The 20,688-nt window shown below is 44.1% G+C and overlaps 1 protein-coding gene across 3 annotated transcripts in view; it reads left to right on the top strand.

Moving 5' to 3' along the window:
* Nucleotides 1–16,390, top strand: part of dscaml1 (Down syndrome cell adhesion molecule like 1) — a gene marked incomplete at its 3' end in the record, with an annotated part of 193,388 nt that extends 176,998 nt beyond the window's left edge. For all 3 annotated transcript variants that reach the window (XM_079514495.1, XM_079514496.1, XM_079514494.1), the window contains exons 24-35: nucleotides 1,762–1,925; nucleotides 2,444–2,542; nucleotides 5,486–5,674; nucleotides 6,941–7,069; nucleotides 8,027–8,185; nucleotides 8,971–9,126; nucleotides 9,332–9,362; nucleotides 9,685–9,803; nucleotides 10,559–10,711; nucleotides 11,831–12,025; nucleotides 14,532–14,840; nucleotides 15,762–16,390. In XM_079514495.1, the coding sequence (XP_079370621.1) occupies nucleotides 1,762–1,925; nucleotides 2,444–2,542; nucleotides 5,486–5,674; nucleotides 6,941–7,069; nucleotides 8,027–8,185; nucleotides 8,971–9,126; nucleotides 9,332–9,362; nucleotides 9,685–9,803; nucleotides 10,559–10,711; nucleotides 11,831–12,025; nucleotides 14,532–14,840; nucleotides 15,762–16,390 (2,332 nt within the window). The remainder of the gene's footprint in view (nucleotides 1–1,761; nucleotides 1,926–2,443; nucleotides 2,543–5,485; nucleotides 5,675–6,940; nucleotides 7,070–8,026; nucleotides 8,186–8,970; nucleotides 9,127–9,331; nucleotides 9,363–9,684; nucleotides 9,804–10,558; nucleotides 10,712–11,830; nucleotides 12,026–14,531; nucleotides 14,841–15,761) is intronic.
* Between the last annotated feature and the right edge of the window lie 4,298 nt (nucleotides 16,391–20,688).

Below are 20,688 nucleotides of genomic sequence, written 5' to 3'. Positions count from 1 at the left end.
GAAAACAACACCGGTTCCTACCACCCAGGTAGGAATCAGACAAATTTTGTATGGCTCTGCATCCTGAATAAGTCTCACAACACCAGTGAGGAGGATTATACTCACAGGAGGTGGACAGACGAGGGCGACTGTGACAGCTTCCATGGAGTGGGCGAACGAATCACAAACATACTCACCCTCTGTCAGTGGAACGGCTTCAGGCTGTATACTTGTTGATCATAATATTACAGAGGGATGGTTTCACGAAGACTGGAACCACTCTACAGTGGGGTTCTGGTCTGGACCCCCCCCCCCAGGGGGCTCTTGCGGGGCAGTTTTACCATTTTTACCCTATTTTATACTTTACTATTTTTAAAAAATCATCAGGAATTCTAAAATCTAGACACATTTTTTTCTGCCTGGAACAAATGAACAAACACCCGCACACTGTCTTCAAATGCAGTGAACCCACTTTAATATGGAAACAGCAACGTTTCCCATGAAGATAGCCTGATGAAGGCCGCATAGGCCGAAACATTGCTGTTTCCCTATTAAAGTGGGTTCACTGCATTTGAAGACAGTGTGCGGGTGTTTGTTCCTTTTTCATTGTCGGGCACCGTACCCTCTCCTACGCACCTGTCGCCTGTAGGTGTGCAAAAGCTTTGCTTTTTATTGTTCCGCCTGGAACATAATATTTTCAGGTGGAAGGGGACGGGGAGGACTGTGGACTGTTGGAAGGGGACGGGGAGGACTGTGGACTGTTGGAAGGGGACGGGGAGGACTGTGGACTGTTGGGGGTCCTTGACATGAACATGTTTCAGAAACACTGAGCTACAGACATTATGGTGATGTTGCACGACGTGACATCCTATTACGGATATATTATGTCATGCTTTACTCCATTTGTTCACACTCAGGGCAGGCGTCGGACTGGGGGGAAAAGTGGGACACACCTACTAGGGCCCCAGGTTGTGGGGGGCCCCCAAAAGGATCACACATAAAAAAACACAAAAAAAAATGTGGGGGGAGGGGGGTCCACAGGGATTGCTTTTCCGAGGGTCCAGAATTTGGTGCTATACACACTAAACTTCCTCGAGCCACGCATTGACTCAAGGCAAGTTGTATCTGTATCAACAATGTAATCCAAAGTGCTTTGCTCAACACCAAGAGCATAAGACAAAAGAAATACATTATAAAAAGGCATTTGAATACAATTACATTATTATTAAACAGTTAAAAAAAATTAAGAGAACAATTAGAGAACAAAGTTACTGTATTGTGCAGCAAAATATTCACAAAGATAAAAGGCAGTGGCAAATAGTCTTCGGCTTTGATTCAGAAGATCTGAGAATGTTAGCAGACCTGCGGTTTTGTGGATGTTTTCCCCCTGATATGTGGTGGATGCATGAAAACAAAATGCTATGCTGCTAAAAGCTGTGAGCTGAGTAGATCGGCTGTGCAAAATCAGCCAATATACGATGCCATCAAGGCCTGCCAAAATAAATTGTATTTGACTAATTCAACTGTGGATGTAGTCGACTAAAATCTTATGATATTTAGTCAACTAAAACTGGACAAACACTAAAACATTTCAGTTGACTTAAAATGTGAATTGAAATTGTATTCAAAAGACTATAACTAAAACTAACTCAAAATCTCTCTCTCTCTCTCTCTCTCTCTCTCTCTCTCTCTCTCTCTCTCTCTCTCTCTCTCTCTCTCTCTCTCTTCTCTCTCTCTCTCTCTCTCTCTCTCTCTCTCTCTCTCTCCCCCTCTCTCTCTCAGTGAGGACACAGCCATCCCGTTGTCTCAGGATGGTCAGCGTCTCATCCTGGCAAATGGAACCCTGGTGCTGCGCGCGGTCAAGGCTGAAGACTCCGGCTACTACACGTGCACGGCCACCAACACACTGGGCTTTGACACCATCATAGTGAACCTCCTCGTGCAAGGTGAGTGGCGAGAGAATGTCAACAACAGCATGCGCAGGACTCAAAGCCAGACATTTTAGAGTTTTAATAGGGCTCCATTTTCGTCACCGCTAAACCCCTTATCCCTAAACTTCTTTGCCTTTTTTCTTTTACTATTTTGAAAAACATTTTTGAATAGTTCAACTAGCCAATCTACATTGACACGTTGTGAGCTTGTAGACTGGCCATTTTAACTATTCAAAAATGTTTTGCAAAATAGTAAAAAAGGCAAAGAAGTTTAGGGATAAGGGGTTTAGCGGTGACAAAAATGGAGCCCTATCACTCTCAATTTTACAATTTAAGGTCGACTTGAATACCACTCCATCTCAATCATTAGTCAACTTAAATTGAGATCAGTTTGGATTAAAGTTCAATTAACGATAATTCTAAATTGACCAACTCCGTTGTTTTGAAATATTGATCGATAAAGTATTAGGTTGTGGACTGGTTACCAGTGTGTGTGTGCGTGTGCGTGTGCGTGTGCGTGTGTGTCCCTGCAGTCCCTCCTGACCAGCCTCGTCTAACTGTCTCCACCACCTCCACCTCCTCCATCACCCTGGCCTGGATCCCGGGAGACAACGGAGGCAGCTCCATCAGAGGTATGAGCAACACTGACCATTATGGACCAGATATGGCTTTAAATTGTAAAAATGTATGGAATGCATTAAGGGCCTTGCAAACGGGGAGCGATAAAACGCGCCTATAGTACATTTTCAATGAGACATGCGTTTTTGCTCGGAGAAGTCGCGGTGCGACAACGCAAGCGTATTCACGTGAGCGCGGTCCCGTGCATTTGTTGCGCACGTGCTCGTTTCGTGCACACGCCCACGACTCACCAGACCTGGATTCTGTTTAGCTTCTTTTTTTACGCTTGCGTTGTTGCGCCCCTCTTCAACAGACCTGGAGGAGACCTGTCGTTGAACCAGGCAACAACGCCTGCGTTCCTCGCTTCACGTCTGCAAGGCCCTTTAGACTGCTAAAGAGGCGCTGATAAAGATCTGCGAACTGAACCAAAAAGAAACATTTTGGATTCACTTTTATTGATGCCTTGAGCTATCCAAGCGTCAATAAGAACATTGATTGTACTGTCATCCTTTAAGCCATTAATTGTTTCTCCTGTTCTTCTTTTCATGTGGCCTAACATATCATGGTTCATTCCTTTTGCTGATATGGATGAATTTCTCTATCCATCATCTTGTATTGTTTTTATTTGATTATTGAAATGCCACTGCTCCATGGAGTAGGCCAGGTGTAGCTAATCAGTTAAGGGCACACCTCAGTAATGGCCGCGCCCTGCAGGGCAGCCCTCTGTGGATTCATCTATAGGTCACCTTAGACCATGGGTAGGCAGCCTTTAAAATCAAAAGATACATTTTTGGCCCAATCTGTCTGGAGCCGCAAAATATGTTTTTTTCTAGTGCACCTGCTAGTGCACCTGATTGTCTGTTCTGTTGTTAACTGTACTGTTTGCTTCATACAATGATACACACCCCATTTTGACTTTAGGGGGCAATAAGAAGTCCTTTCTCCTCCAGTCTCTATAAGTATACAGAAAGAACATTGAGTTTCTCATAGTCCCAGTTGCCACCATTATATTTTGGGGTTAAGCTACATGATGTTCTCTGGGATAACAAATATTCAATCTACCTTCATTTCCATCCACCAGCTGTCTAAAAAAACAGGAAGAGACACCTGCTCTAGGCGGCATCTTGCCGCTTCTTCGCTCGCATAATGTGCCCACGCTCATAGCGCGAGCTCCGCATTCGCAGACTTTCAAATTGGACTGGACCTAAAAGTGCGTGTGCAGTGCTGCGGGCTCACGTACGCTATACGCGCACACGTGCCTTGAAAAGCCTTGGTAGGCAATAGACATCAGTATTAGCACTGCAGCAGGGCCTCTGCAGCCCAGTCTTTCTGAAGCAGAAGTGCAGAGGCATATTGAGACGACACAAAGTCACACAAACATTTCTCCGTGAGATTTGTATGAGAAGATGTGTATGTGCTCTTCTGTCGATAGCTCGACATTGATGTACCCGTCCTCTGGTCTTTATTTTGTTCTCCTTTGTTTCATTCCATAATATTAAACGTCCACTCAGTCAAAGACAAACAGAAACAGAGACAATGTAAACCAGGCTTGCTGGGTCTTTGGCAGTTTCACCCTGCTTAGTTTCAGCCCTTTATATCTGTGAGGGAGAAGGAGAGGAAAGAGGCTCTCTGAGTCTAGCTGAAAAGACCTCAACAGAGCTCGCTATCCAAAGGCAGCTGATTATGAAAACAGTCACCATATTGCACACCCTCATTTGCATAGATGCTCAGTCAGCGCCATCTCAGTCTGGGGGTTTGTGGGTAACTAATGGCGGCACAGATAAAGCACAGCCAACTCCACCTCCCATCTGGGTCCCGTGTAGCTGTAGTGAGGAGAAGCACAGCTCCACATCACCATCTGGTGGTGAGGAAGAGTTTCTATTAGTTTTTTTGTTCTGTTGAAAACATGTACTGTATACCAGGAGAAAAGAGAGACCAACTATAGGTGCTCAATGGAGTTTGAAAAGGTAGGCTGGTGCTTCTAGGATCAACGGGAATCACACTTGAAAAGAGAGGAGCGATCCGAGCACTAACAAAAAAACATCCAAGCACAGCCGTAATTCCGCAAAGTCAAGGTACCTTATTACAAAAAAGGTGAAAACGCATTTTAACCTTTTTTGTAATATAACCTTGACCTTAAAGGGATAGTTCAGATTTTTTTAACTTAAGCTGTATGAAATACAGTGGTTGCAACTGTATTAATTGATTGCCCGAGTCCCGTGGTGGGAGTTCTGCTCTGGTTTTGGTGAAATATTAAGTAGTTCCGGTCATTTTGTGGGGAGCACAGGGGGCCAAACAAGTAAATTAATCCACAAAACTAACTAATTTGTACTAATTTGTATTGTTGACCTATTTCTAAAATATTAGTGCAACTTTCCACCACGGGACTCGGGAAATCAATTAATACAGTTGCAACCACTATATTAATGGCAAGTATTTCATACAGCTTAAGTTAAAAAAAATCTGAACTATCCCTTTAAGCAAACATTTAAACACCAGCAATGGAGGAAAAAAAAGTGTGTCTTAAAAACCAGAAGGTTTATGGCTCGATACCCTGCTCCTCCTGGCTTTGTGTTGAATTGTCCTTGAACAAGACTTCTGATGAGCAGAATGGTGCCGCCTCCTATTAATGCAGACCATTTGCCATTTACTAAAGGTATCAATAGAAGGGGAAGACCATGTAAACTCTTCCAAAGCTTCAGGGCAATAATACTCATTTATTGATGCATTATTAATTACGGCGGTGCCGAACGTATGTACATCTATATGTTTTAGAACAGCATTAATCAGGCTATACAGAAAGCATGACAGACGTGTATAGTTCATATCAAGTTTATGAGCTTAAACATTGACGTGTGTGTGTGTGTGTGTGTGTGTGTGTGTGTGTGTGTGTGTGTGTGTGTGTGTGTGTGTGTGTGTGTGTGTGTGCGTGTGCGTGCATGCGTGCGTGCGTGCAGGCTTCGTGCTGCAGTATTCAGTGGACAACACCGAGGAGTGGAGGGACGTGTTCATCAGTTCGACCGAGCGGTCGTTCAAACTGGACAACCTGCGCTGTGGCACCTGGTACAAGGTCAAGCTGGCCGCCAAAAACAGCGTGGGCGCCGGACGCATCAGCGAGATCATCGAAGCCAAAACCCATGGACGAGGTAAGACATGCCTATATAAACACAGCTTCTCAAAGTGTGTTCCGGTTCCGGGGCCCCTGCAGGGGTCCATAACTCATCTCTCACCCGCGCCACTTTGTCTTTTTTATGTGTTTATTGATTGCGTCTGATCGCGCTCTTCACCAGCGTATGGAATAGCTCTCTGGGTTGCTAGGCGATCGAGTAAACAGGAAATAACCGGAAGTCAAAGGTCAGCCAGACGTCCACCTCCAGTAGAACAGATGAATCCATTTATCTCGGATTCTTTTCCCAGATTGTGTTTTTCATCAAAACAAATGGACCTTTACAGGTCCATTTCAACACTCTCATGGTGAAATACATTTACAATTCACATATTTTAGAGTGTACTACATTGAGGTCCCAGTCCCAGAGATAAACATGTATTTAATTGGGGTCCCCGTTACAATACCCTCAGAGCCCAAAGGCAGGTGAAAATGTTGAGGTTTTGTGCAGTTTTTGGAGCTATTTTGGAGGTTTTGTGTGATTTTTAGGTGTTTCTTTATTTTTTTAAACACAGCGCCCGTAGCCAACCTGGCACCCTATAGGCGGAGAACTGTTTCGCCTGCCTTTCGGGCCGGCCCTGCTGCATGGCATCTATTTTCAAACGGGGGTCCGGCATCGACTAATATGTATATTAGGATAGCAAGAGAGAGAAACTAAAGTTATTCTTATGTGGTGATTGGCTGCAGTGTTGTTTTTGTCGACTAAAACTAAGACGAAAAATGTTCGTCGACTACCTTTTTTCATTGATGAAAACTAAATGGAAACTAAATGAAAACTAAGCTACGATGACTAAAATTAAGCTAAATGTATTGACAATTTCGTCAACAGATATAGAAACTAGACTACAATGTTATGAAGGAACTAGTGGACAAGAGATCCATTTTACATTTTACACTTGTTGAAAATAGAAGATCTACAAGCCCAGTAGCTTGGAGCTTGTAGATTGGCTATTTTCAACAAGTGTAAAATCAGCCATTACGATGGCATCAAGGCCCGCCAAAATACATTTTAGTCGGCTAAATCAACAGTAGATTTAGTCGACTAAAGTCCTATGATATTTAGTCGACTAAAACTAGACCAGGTGACTAAAATGTGACTTGAACTAAATTAAGTTTCATTCCAAAGACTATGACTCACAGACACATTGGCTGTCTGAGACACACACAGACACATTGGCTGTCTGAGACACACACAGAAACACACAGTGGCGTAACGTTCCTCTGGTGTCCCTCCCTCCCTGTGCAGAGCCGCAGTTCAACAAGGACCAGCCGGTGTTCACTCACATCAACTCCAGCCACGCGCGGCTCAACCTGCAGGGCTGGGCCAGCGGAGGATGTCCCATCAGTGCAGTCACTCTGGAGTTCAGACCCAAAGGTTTGGTTCACTTGATCTGCTCTGAAAAGAAAAATAAATGCCTTTTTATTAACTCCCTAAACCATGTGGTTTTCAACACTTTTTCACATCAAGTCCCGTCATTTGAGCCACACTGATTTGATGACATTTAGCCTCTCAGACCCAAAACTACAGCATAAAGAATATTTTATTGTCGTTGGAAGATTCTGCCCACAATTCCATGCTGTATTGATGTGGTCCCATTATGAGAGATAACAATTTAACTTTTGAGAGTGAAACCGGGTCCATTTGGTTTAATTTTACGCTCTCTAAGAGTTAAAGATCTATCATTTAGCTGGGGACCACCTGGAACCCCCTCAAGGACCACTGGTGGTCCCCGGACCACTGGTAGAAAACCACTGCCCTAAATGGCAGCAAATGATGCATACATGTATTCTTCACTGATATTATGTTATTGTGTTGCTGTCTTGCTCTTTGTTTCTCTCTCCATTGTTTATGATGTATCATTTACTGTTTGATTTTAAGTTGTTAAGCACTTTGTAACTTTGTGTAACAAGGTGCTACATAAATAAAGTTTATTATTATTATTATTATTATTATTATTATTATTATTATTATTATTATTATTATTATTATTATTATTATTATTATTATTATTATTACAGTTTAGTACTGATGGATACACTTTGTGTTATTGTATACTAGGAACAAAAATAAATAATAATTATTAATAAAACATCTCTGCACGGTATACGTCTGTACGTTCACGTATCTCGAGAACCGTCCGTCCGTCCGACTTCAAACTCACGGGGCATTAGGTTCGAGATTTCCTCCACAACAAACACGCTAGGTTTTGGGTGAAGCTCTTCTACCCTGGTGGTGTGTTATGTCATGTCCCCCATCCAGGTGCATGTAACGACATGTGTCATGTCCCCCATCCAGGTGCATGTAACGACATGTGTCATGTCCCCCATCCAGGTACGTGGGCGTGGCAAAGTGTGCGCACCAACGCCACCTCAGACGTGTTCCTGGCGGAGCTGCGCGAGGCCACCTGGTACGAGTTGAAGATGAAGGCCTGTAACAGCGCCGGCTGTGGAAACCAGAGCTCCCAGTTTGCTACACTGGACTACGATGGCAGTGAGTCTCCACGGAACAGATACTGTCCTGGGTGTTCATTTAACACCTTGGGTTTTACTGTCCATCCATCCATCCATCTTCAACCGCTTATCCGTAGACGGGTCGCGGGGGCAACAGCTCCACCAGAGAGCTCCAGACTTCCCTCTCCAGAGCAACATTAGTGACTTCCTCCTGGGGGATCCCGAGACGTTCCAAGGCCAGTGAGTCGATGTGTTTCCTCCAACTGCGCCTTGGTCTGCCCCGGGGATCTCCTCCCAGTGGGACGTGCCTCGAGGACCTCCCTAGGGAGACGCTCGAGAGGCATCCTAACCAGATGCCCGGACCACCTAAGCTGGCTCCTTTCCAGGCGAAGAAGCAGTTTTACGGTGTAGCATCAAAGTCAACATTTTTTTATTTTTTTTTACAGTTAACTCTTCCGACTTTCCACCAGAAGCACCATTTTCACATTCTGGTGGCTGGTGGTGAGGTTTTATATAAATCTCCAGTGTTGTCACCAACCCCCACAAACCTATCACGGTCCAATTAGCCACTTGCTGAAACCTGAACCCACTTTGCTTTGTACATTTGAATATTAATAGTTCCATAATTTCTCAAAGAGGGAGAAAGAGTTTTAAAACATGTTTTGTGTGGTAATACCATGTCAAACTAAATATGAATCATAGCAGTGATTACAGTACATAGGCCTGCATTTGAAAATGGCGTGTTCCTTTACATAGCATGATCTATCTAGCAGTTTGCACATAGAAGAAGTGAGTTAGCCCCGTTCTTCCATGGCGTGTTCGCAGGTACCATCCCACCAATCAAGTCGCCCCTGGAGAAGAATGACGACGTGAAGAAGCTGTTTTCTATTGGCTGTCCCGTCATCCTGGTGACTCTGGGCGTCGCCCTCCTCTTCATCATCCGCAAGAAACGCAAAGAGAAAAGGCTCAAGAGACTGAGAGGTGAGGAAGAGGAACAAACGACAGGAGAGGAACGGGCTTCTGATAAGGAATAGTAATAATAATACAAAATTACTCTAGAATGATTTTGTATGAGTAAGAATTGGCTTTTTGTATAGTAAAGCACTTTTTTGCTCTCTCTCTCTCTCTCTCTCTCTCTCTCTCTCTCTGTCTCTCTCTCTCTCCATCATATATTTGCCCTGTCTAGATGCCAAAAGCCTGGCTGAGATGCTAATCAGGTAAAACAATTAAGTCATATTTGTCATATAAGTAATAGGCCATTAAATGAAAGTGACCTGGTGTAATTGATCCATTTAAAAAAGAATAAAAGAAAGAAAAACACTAAAACTATGCTATTTCCTTACGTGTGTGTGTGTGTGTGTGTGTGTGTGTGTGTGTGTGTGTGTGTGTGTGTGTGTGTGTGTGTGTGTGTGTGTGTGTGTGTGTGTGTGTGTGTGTGTGTGTGTGTGTGTGTGTGTGTGTGTGTGTGTGTGTGTGTGTGTGTGTGTGTGTGTGTGTGTGTGTGTGTGTGTGTGTGTGTGTGTTGTATACCCTGAGCAGTAAGAACAACCGGAGCTTTGACACTCCAGTGAAGGGTCCCCCTCAGGGGCCGCGGTTGCACATCGACATCCCCAGAGTTCAGCTGCTCATTGAGGACAAAGAAGGCATCAAGCAAATTGGTTAGTATGTTGCTGTGTGCGTGCGTGCGTGCGTGCGTGCGTGCGTGCGTGCGTGCGTGCGTGCGTGCGTGCGTGCGTGCGTGTGTGTGCGGGGCTGCGGGCACATGCTATTGTGCTGCTATGGGCTATATGCACACAGATATGCACACAGAACAACTCTTCCTACTTCCGGGCCGCTTCCCTATACTTCATTCACAGGTGTTACCGATGATACTAATGAAGGCTCTGTTCCATTTAGTGTGCAGTGGTTCTCAGATGTTTTCAGTTCAAGGACCCCCATAACTCTTGAGAGTTATATACACCCACACGGGGCCATTTATTGGAACCCACTCAAGGACACTTTGAGACCCACTGGTGTGGCAGAGTGTTTCCAGTGAGCCAACACACACAGTATAGCAGCACCCTGCACTCTGTTTGACCAGAATGGAACAGAGCCTTCATTACTATCAGCAGTATCACCTGTGAAGGAAGTAGGGAAAGGGGGCCCAAGTACTTTCCAAAATGGCACGTGTGCATAGATTATAGTTGAAGAAGGCCACCCGGCCGAAACGTCCGTCTGTCTGTTTGTTATGCCTGCTGGGGAAAACTGAAATAAAACAAGAATCCTAACGGATAACGTGAGTGCTGGTATTTATTCCTTCAACGTGTGCATAGAGCCCATTCAACGTAGATACTATTTTGCAGTCATAAAGAGACATGGTGATGTGTGCGGATCCTATATGGGTGATAAAGTTTGGGAACATTTTGTTCTATAGGTGAAGACAAAGCCACCATACCTGTGACGGACACGGAGTTCAACCAAACGGGGAACCCTCAGAGCTTCTGCACCGGTGTGTCTGTACACCACCCTGCCTTGATACAGAACACTGGTCCTCTGATCGACATGTCAGACATCAGGCCAGGAACCAGTGAGTCTGCCTTCTCTGTTCATTTCTTTTAATTTTGTATTAGATTTTGGTCAGAAACGATGAATGGCAGACATGACTTACTTGATTTAAGCCCTTTGCTCGTCTAGGGTGCATATAGAGAGAAGGGCCTGACGCAGTGTTGTTTTCGTATATACTATGACTAAAAATGTTCGTCGACTACCTTTTTTCACTGACGAAAACTAAATGGAAACTAAAGGAAAACTAAGCTATGATGACTAAAACTAAGACTAAATATATTGACAATTTTGTCAACAACAAAATTTTTAGGAAGGGACTAGTTGACTAGAAATGACTGATTTTACAATTGCTGAAAATAGCAGATCTACAATCTCACTGCTTGTGAGCTTGTAGATCGGCTATTTTCAGCAATTGTAAAATCAGTCATTTCGACAGAATCATGGCCCGCCAACATACATTTTAGTCGACTAAATAAACTGTAGATTTAGTCGACTAAAATCTTATGACATTTAGTCGACTAAAACTAGACTAACACTAATACATTCCAGGTGACTAAAATGTGACTAAGACTAAATAAAAACTATTGAAGAGACTATGACTAAAACTAAAATCAAAATTTGCTGCCAAAAACAACACTGGCCTGGCGGCTCCCTTGGCGTCTTGTAGTAAAAACCCACAATGCAACGCTTTGTTTTCAAGAGGGTTGCGCGCAAACTTCAGTAGCATTACAAAGTTATATGAACATGTGCGAGGCAAGGATATACCGAACACTATTATTTCCCCACTATTTTCAATTCCAGCTGTGTTTGTCGTATATATAAATATATTTTATTGTTGAGCTGGTCATTTTAAAAGTAGTTCTCAAGTCAAAAATGTGTGGGCACACTCACACTTGTACTGTAGACCCTTGGGAGACTTTGGTCAACAAAGTATTTAGGGTTTAATGAGAGAAGAGCCAAACATTCATCTGGTCATCATATTTGCCCTTTCATTGATTGATTTATTGATTTATTGATTGAATACGTTGTTTCCATCATGGTCCATATGTTTTCAATTCGTCAACAGCGTGACAAATAAATAACACAATGCCTTTACATTGCACAGCCTGGAATTTTCGGTCTCATGACTTTCCTGCTCCAGATCCCGTGTCGAGGAAGAGCGTGAAGTCGGCCCACAGCACGAGGAACCGCTACTCCAGCCAGTGGACCCTCACCAAGTGCCAGGCGTCCACGCCAGCCCGTACCCTCACCTCGGACTGGCGCACGGTGGGCTCGCAGCATGGCATCACGGTCACAGAGAGCGACAGCTACAGTGCCAGCCTCTCACAGGACACAGGTTGGCATCTGGATAGTATAGCCTCGGAAACCAGGAAGAAAGAAAAAGTCTGGGGTCGAGTCCACTTCAATTCGGCATACAGTAGCGCAAACGTTGCTGTCTCTGCTGATTTCTGATTGTCTGCACCTTTGTTAAATTGACGCAGACACACACACACGTACACACACACACACACACACACACACACACACACACACACACACACACACACTCACACTCACACTCACACGCACACGCACACACATACTCCTCTCTCTCTCTGTCGCTGTTATTAATTAGTCTCATGTCCTGAGCTGTGTCTAGTTTCTCCCGGTGGATCCTGCCGGGAGCTGCCTATGCCATAGAAAGCATAGGTGAGTTCCAGTCTATCTGGATAGTGACACTTGAAGCCATTCATGCTGATCAAGAGACGTTTTTTTTTTAAAGCTGGAGTAAATCTTCTTATACCGGTATCCTATTTCAGGGCTTCTCAAAGTGGCTGCCTTGACGCAAGTCCAGGGATGCCTCCGGATACTTTGAGAATACTTGGAATTTATCAATGACACTTCAATTATTTTTTTTTCACTTCATTTTTATTGATGAAAAGACAGACAACAAAACAAAACCAAAAAACAAGACGAAAATAAAAGAACAAAAAGAGGAAGACAAAAACAAAAGACAAAGCTGCATTTTTCATATTACAAGATACATTCATTGAAATCCTATTGCATTATCACTAGGCTGAGAGAAGAGATCCCACTTTTCCCACTTTTTATAGAACTTATCCTCTAAGTATGAATGTTAGTTTTTCCATAACATACAGTTCCTCAGTAATGTCCATCCAATGTTCTTTCGTTGGTGGGTCCTGTTGGTACCAGCGTCGTGTGATCGCTTTCTTACTTGTCGCTAAGAGGATCTTGATTAAATATTTATCATGTATTAGAAACTCTTCAGGGATATTTCCCAGCAATAAGAAGGAACAAGTCAGAGGTATCTCAAAACACAGAATGGTCTCCAAGGTGGAGTGGATATCCTGCCAGTATTTCTGAATTTTAGGACAAGTCCAGAATATATGAGCGTGGCCCGCTCCCTTGTGGCAATGACACTTCAATTTAACCACTTCTTAGACCCTCTATACCAGTGGTTTCCAAAGTGGGGTCCAGGGACCCCCAGGGGTCCTTGAGAGAGTTCCAGGGGGTCCCCAGCTAAATGATAGTTTGGAACCAAATGGACCCTTATGGGTCTGTAACTCTGAGAGTGTACCCTAACAGGTCCATTTGGTTCCATTTGTAGTTAAATTAACATTGATTTTACAATATAAATTGGGGTCTCAGAGATAGAAATGCCATTAAATGGCGAGTCCGTAGCCTGATGCATGTCCTTGAAATTAAACGGGTTGAGAATCAGTGCTAGAGCCGTAAAAATCTTCTCTTATGGGGGTCGCTGGCATTATCTCTTCAAATGGGGGTCCGCGGGCTAATTAGTGTCAATTTGGGGGTCCTCGACATGAAAGAGTTTGGGAGCCACTGCTCTATACTTAGTAAAAGCGGAACAGAGTTAAACTGTACTTGGTGCATTCTTTTTCAGCCTACAGATGCCTACAAATGGCAGATCTACAAGCTCACGTTAAAATGCGTGCAGGTTAAACGCCAAGTATACAAGTTATTGTCAGTCTGTCCTATAATGGAAACAAATATTCTCTATTTCTCTCCAGTTTTGCCCGGAAAGATTTACATACCTGTATTTACATACCGTTAATATGACAAAGAGTGTAAAAAGAAACAATGTAATTCAGGGTTGCCGTAGATGAGTGGTTTTCAACCATTGTTATGTCAAGGCCCATTATTTTATTCTGCATTTGAGTCAGATTTAGCCTCGCCGACCCAAAACTAACGAATATTCTTGTTATCGCTGGATAAGATTTTGTTCCCAATGCCATGCTGTATTGATGCGGTACCATAGGAGAGGCAACAGGAAAACGTTGATCAAAATAACTGTTCTTCTACATTATGTAATTGTGCAGATGTTTAACAATAATTTACTCTTGAGAGTGTAAAAATGAAACCAAATGGACCTGTAAGGGTTAATTTGGTTTCACTTCACGCTCTCGAGAGTTAAAGATCTATAAGGGTCCACTTGGTTACCAACTCTCCATCATTTAGCTGGGGACCACCTGGAATGCCCTCAAGGACCACTGGTGGTCCCCGGACCACTGGTTGAAAACCACTAGATGAAAAAGTTATTTTCAGGGGTGACCAAATATGTGACTCTTTTTGATGCAGAGACAGTCATGGCGGCAAGACTAACTGTTCAGGAGAGGAGAAAACTGTTTTGTTTTTTGTTTTTCTTAAAAGAAAACAGTTTTTCTCCTCTCAAACCATTATGTCAATTTGAAGCTATGATTCCCTGCTTTCATATGACATGACAAAAAAAGATCCAATGACTTTACTGTGTCTCAAGTTTGGTCACATATGTTTGAGAACCACTGCTCCTATAGTAATTTCAACCCATACGTCTCCGTATATAGATAAGGGTCGTAACAGCATGGTGTCGACGGAGAGCGCTTCGTCCACCTACGAAGAGCTGGCCCGGGCGTACGAGCACGCCAAGCTCGAGGAGCACCTGCAGCACGCCAAGTTCGAGATCACCGAGTGCTTCATCTCGGACAGCTCGTCCGACCAGATGACCACGGGCACCAACGACAACGCCGACAGCATGACGTCCATGAGTACGCCCTCGGAGCCGGGCATCTGCCGCTTCACCGCCTCGCCACCCAAGCCCCAGGACTACGACCGCGGCAAGAATGTAGCTGTGCCCATCCCACACCGCGGCAAGAGTGAGTGGTTGTTGTCCCAAAATATCAAGACTAATACCAGTAAGACACCCTAAAGGGCCTTAATTTTCGGGCCTGTTGAGAACTCTAGTTTTCAACAGGGTTTTTTTTCCAGTAAGAATTGAGGCTCGAATACCTGCACGTATAGTGGAGTAAGCAAGACTCTATTAAAGTTAATTAATAGGCCTATTAGCTATGATTCATTGTTATCTGCAGTGTTGGGCAAGTTAAGCTATACATGTAGCTGACCCAACACTGGAGTTTGGAAGCGCTTGTTTTCAATAAGACAACCTCTTGCTGCCTTATGTAACATCTAGAAACAAGTGGTACGCGCTACGCAGGGCTTTCCAACGAGCGCTTCAAAACTCCAATGCTCCATGCTGCTCAATGTTTTGCCGATCAGTCTATTAGAGGGGGCGTGTCCCGGTGGAAAAGTGATGCAATATAATATAATATAATATAATATTGTTTTCTTAATTTTAGTTTTCAACTCATATTTTGTCTTTTTTTTGTTCCTTTCTTTTTTTCGAGGGGCACTAGCCCCTTATATTCAGCTATAGTGTAGATTCTTGTCCTAACACAAACATTAAATGCCATTGACAATGACTGGAGAATTTACGTCATACAGTACAGTATGTGTCTGAGCAAATCGGCTATTTTTGTGTAAACACAAACATTAAATGCCATTAACAATGAATGACGTTTGTTTTACGTCGTGAAGATGTATGATGATAAGAACGTCCCTCACTTCACACGGGTGTGATTTTTATTATCTTCAAAGTGATAAAGGCCTATATGTTGCGGGTAGAATATACAATATACATACATTTTTATAACCCATGACAGCTATGATAACTTTAGCTGTAATTTACAGTAATAAAACAAATATATATAATATTCTCCTCCTGTCCTCACCCCATGCAGGTGACTACTGCAACCTACCCCTCTACATGAAAACAGACCCTTTCTTCCGGAAGCAGTCGGAGCACCACGACCCCTGCCCCGTGGTGCCGCCACGCGAGGCCTCCATCCGCAGCCTGCAGGCCCAGCGGGCGTACCACACCCAGGGCCGCCATGTGACTGCCGACTCTGCCAAGCAGCAGCAGCAGGCTTTGACCATGGGCCACTCTGGTCTGGCCAGCCTCACGTCCTCCTCCGGGGCCTCCTCGTTGGTGGGAGCGACCGGGGCCAGTGGTGGTGTTGGAGGGGCCTCCTCCGCTTGCTCCAGCAGTTCCACGCTGCCCCAGAGGACTCTCACCATGCCCGCTTCCTCCGCCTCGGCCGGCCAAGGCGCGGCGGCGGCTGCCGCTACGGACGTGTCTTCTTCTTCGTCGTCCGGCGGCGGCGCCAGCGGGGCGGTGGGGGCCACGGGGGGAGGAGCGACCCCCGGAGGCGCCACCGCCGCCTCGGGATCTAGAGACTCTCTGCTGGAGAGCAGCAGCTCCTCGGGCCTAGGCAGACTGCAGAAGCAGCAGAGAGATAGAGATCGGGATAGAGATCGAGATAGAGATGGAGGGGCCGGGGCCTACTCCAAGTCCTACACACTTGTGTAAGCCTGCCCGGTACCTGCAGGGGGTGGGTGGGCGGTACCACGACTCTTAATAGGATGCTGGGGGGAGGGTGGGGGAGGTCGAGGGACACACCCACACACACACACACAGCTCACCCAACAATGCCTGCACGGTGCCAGGCTGCAGAGGGCCGGCCCGGGGGGGGGGGCTCGCGGACGGTACTGTACGACGGGGTCGACTTGTGGGTCTTCACAGCACAGGGGTTTGCCTTTATTTTGGCCTGATTTTTTTTGCTTTTGTTATTCTCTCATTTGCCCTGTCTCTCTTCTCTTCTGGCGCCATCCTGGAAGTCACTTGCCAAAACACAAATAGCCTAATGATTTTGTCTCGTCATCTCATCTATACTCTTTACATTTGTACCTTTTTTTGTTATTCTCTCCTTTTTTTTTTTTTCGGTAAGGACACTGTACTTATGCACAAAAGGCTTTCCACGTGCACATTTTCTTTTTTTTTAATCGAGACAGAAGTAGGATGAACTATGTTGTATGGGAATTACACACAGACCTATGTAGACACTTTTCTTAGGCTTTCCAAAGTGTTTCTTTTTCTGGTCTCTGCTGAGAGCAGAGCTCATTATATCATGGCATTATTGCTTTCACCTTGGCCTCTCACCGTGGCTCTAAAGGCTTGTTCTGTACATGGGCACGTAACAGGACCAGCAAGCCTGGAGGACTGGTGTCTCCACATCACAGCTCGAGGCCGCGGGGGAATCTCCTTCTACCTAGACAACGGACGACACAGCATACCACAGTCCACATCCTCAGTGTGCATTTATAACCACTTGAAGCCTAGCGCCCCTATTCTGTGGCGAAGAGATTTGGTGTCGAGGGGAGGGAAAAAAAGCAAGGTGTAGTCCCCTGGGGGACTCCACTCAACAAAGTATAATAGAGTTTTTAGTTGTTAAAGCTGTAAGTTCCTGCATCCAGGAAACATCTACCGCTCATCCAGGGGAGATATTGCACTGGAGTCAGAACTAGTTGTCAGTCGTTAGATGTGTTACCTGTGGTCTAACGCTCTCAATAGAAGACCACCTCCAACCGCTGCAGATATGTGCCAGCTGTATTCTATTCATCACAATCTGCCATAATGAATATAAAAGAATGCTCCATGAATTAAAATATGTTCTGGATTGCAACTTTGGGTGTGTACAAAATGTAGCCAAATGGACTGGGTCAATTTCAGCTACAATTGAATAGATTAACACTGAGGATTTTATTGTGGTGCACAGTAAAATCCATAGGGTTGATTTAACTCAGAGAGAGGGCATAAACGTTTTTTTTTCTTCTTCTTTTTTACTCTCCCAGCGTTAAATGAACACTGCATTTTACTGTGTAGCAGTCTTAACTGACTCTTTTTCTAAACAGACTCAACATAGCGAGAACAAGGAGAAGAAAACAAATGAAATGTCTAAGCATCATCTTCCAATACCGAAAGATGAATCCAAACTCTACTTCGAGTTTCTGTTTGTTTTCTGATTTTTGGGAACATAATCTCATGTGCACTAATAAAAAAGGGTACAGTGGATCTTACATAGAGGAACCTTCACAAGCCTGCATGTATGATGTGCGTGCGTGTGTGTGCGTGTGTGTGTGTGTGTGTGTGCGCGTGTGTGTGTGTCCGTGTGTGCGTGTGCGTGTGGGTATATGTGTAAATATACAGTATATATGTATACATGTGGCAGGCACACACAGCAGTGGACCTTTTTTTAAATTCAATCTGTATGCTGACTACTCGGGCAGAAACGTATGTCCCCCATACCTACAGTATACCCCTCGTTCAGTTTTGTATCTTTGAATGGGGATAATGGTGGTGATGTTGAGGATGACGACGATGATGATGATGATGATGATGATGATGATGACGATGATGATGACGATGATGATGACGATGATGCTAATGTAACACTATGATCATAATTTCAGCGTTCTTTGTTTTTGTCAGTTTGAGTGACGTGAGGTTGAAGGAGGGCTGTAGGGAGAAGGGTTCGACTGAGAAGCAGACAATATAGGGTGCCTTTATAACCACATGAGCCCTATAACGCGTCGCAACATGATGCACGGTGAAGCTTGTAGATTGTCTATTTTCAGCGAAGAGAAAAAAAGGTTCTGGGGGTGGGTGGGCACAGCTAGACCCCCATGGGGGGACCTCAGTCAAAACGTATATTGGGTTTAAATGGTTAAAGAACCCCATTTCCAATCTTTGGCACCTTTATCTCCCTTCATGTGATGAAGGAACTGGCGCTTTTATCATTCATTATGGTGCCACAATGTCATGGCTCATGGTATGACCCTTTGTTCACCACAACCCCCACTATCCCATACTACCCATCTTAGCCATACAGTCTCACTGTGACCCACGCACTAGCACACTGTGCTAGACAGACACAGACAGACGACTGACAGACAATATACATATCGTTGCTGTCGAGAAGAAACCTCCTAACTCCATTTTTGAGGTTTTAGATTATTATTTTTTGCATAAATCAGTGCTATTGAACACCCCTTACGTCTGTATGTCGTTTCGAAAATATTGAACCAATGGAAAATAATTTAAAAAAAACCCGCTTTGGACAAAACCTCTTAACTCCATTGGACCCTCAAACTGTCTGCTAAAGAGCAACTATTGCTTTGTTTTCAAAATATAAGGTTTTCTTCTTTTCCTGAAAAAAAAAAGGATATTTTGTATTAATTTAATTTAATTAATAACATTTTGGAGTTGGGTGGTTTCTTCCCGACAGCAGAGATATACAGTATATATATATATAAAATATTATATATATAACGCGGCGAGACGTGCAGAACATGCCGTTTGATGTTTGATGACAGATGGAGCGGGGAGGCGAAATACGAGCTTACAGCATGTTCATACAGATGCAGAGGCGAGAGGAATCCTATTTGTAGCCTATTAGGTGATCTGTGAATCACGTTTGTGAACAACAGACATTGACGGGGAGTTCAATAGCGAGAGAGAAAGAGGAGATCGATTTTGCAGTCGTGTTGGGGATTGGTGAGAGTTCAACCTCAATGAGAGGGGTTTGCATAGTCGAGATATTTCTTGCGGAGACAAGTCTTCTCAAAAACGAATGAGGTGTTTTCTTTTTTCTCCAAATCCCTCCGCCTCACTGGAATTGATTTTAGCTTTATGCATGGTACTGTATCTGTTAAAATTTTAAGTTTCACTTTATTTCCATTATTCTCCCAAAGCTTAGTCCCATAACAAAGAACGTTCCAAAAAGGAGTTGCTCCAAAATGTTTCGCCATGGCAAAACTTAACATTAGGGCTCTCGCAATAGAAAAAAATAATAAAAAATATATGTTTGTTTTCAAAAGTATGTACATATATATTTCTATTCAAATATATATCAAATATATGAATATTGAAGAAAAGAAAAGCAGAGAAATATAAAGCCGTTAATTGAAAATATATATAAAAGATCTCAAGACAATCGCTCAGAGGGGGGAAAACTGCAAGAAGGACAGAGAAAGAACAGGGAAGGTCATGACTGAAACGGGTAGCATAGCCAAGAGAGAGAAACAGAGAGGTTGGAGAGAAAGAAGGAAGTGTGAGATAAAAAAGAAATGTAGTTGTGAAACTGGGCTTTGAGAAACGATACAAGGAGCCTCTGTGAATATGAAAATGTTACAGTTACATGGCCTGCACTGCGAAATCCTGAGCGTTTGTTGAAATTAGTAGTGTTGTAGTCGCGTCCACCTAAAGCGAGTCCATGTCAAGACCAAGTCCGAAGGGGAGCGAGTCCGAGTCAAGACCGAGTGTGGGAGGGAGTCTAAGACTGAGACCAACGGGAAGCAAGACCGAGTCGAGACCGAGACCAGATTTCTTCTTTCTTTTTTCTCATGGTACAGAAAACACTGCGAGAGCAGGCAGGTGCATCAGCTGCACTCCGTTACTTAACAAGATAGCTGTCTATAAGCGCCAGAAAGCTCTCTTATCATGTTAATGTGAATGGGTATATGGGTATAATACATTTATTTCATTGCATTGTAGTGACTCGTGACTTGAGTTGACTCGGTGGGGGGAGAGGCCCGAGTCCCTTGGTCCGAGACAATGTCAAATTCTGTGCGAGTAAATGAAAATGTGGACTCGAGACCGGACTTGAGGCTGAGACGGGACTCGAGTACTACAACACTAGAAATGAGTTTAAATCAACACTCAGGGTGTAGGTGTGTATGGAGTAGGTACTACTGTAGCAGCTGAAATGACAAGCACAGTGAAGTCAAGTCATTGTATGAGATTGTGTCTTTGCTTAACAGTGGTCTATG

The sequence above is a fragment of the Electrona antarctica genome (genome assembly GCF_951216825.1).
Source record: "Electrona antarctica genome assembly, chromosome: 11".
Lineage (NCBI taxonomy): Eukaryota > Metazoa > Chordata > Actinopteri > Myctophiformes > Myctophidae > Electrona > Electrona antarctica.
Note: the sequence above shows the minus strand (reverse complement) of the source record. Positions and strands in the feature narration are given on the sequence as shown.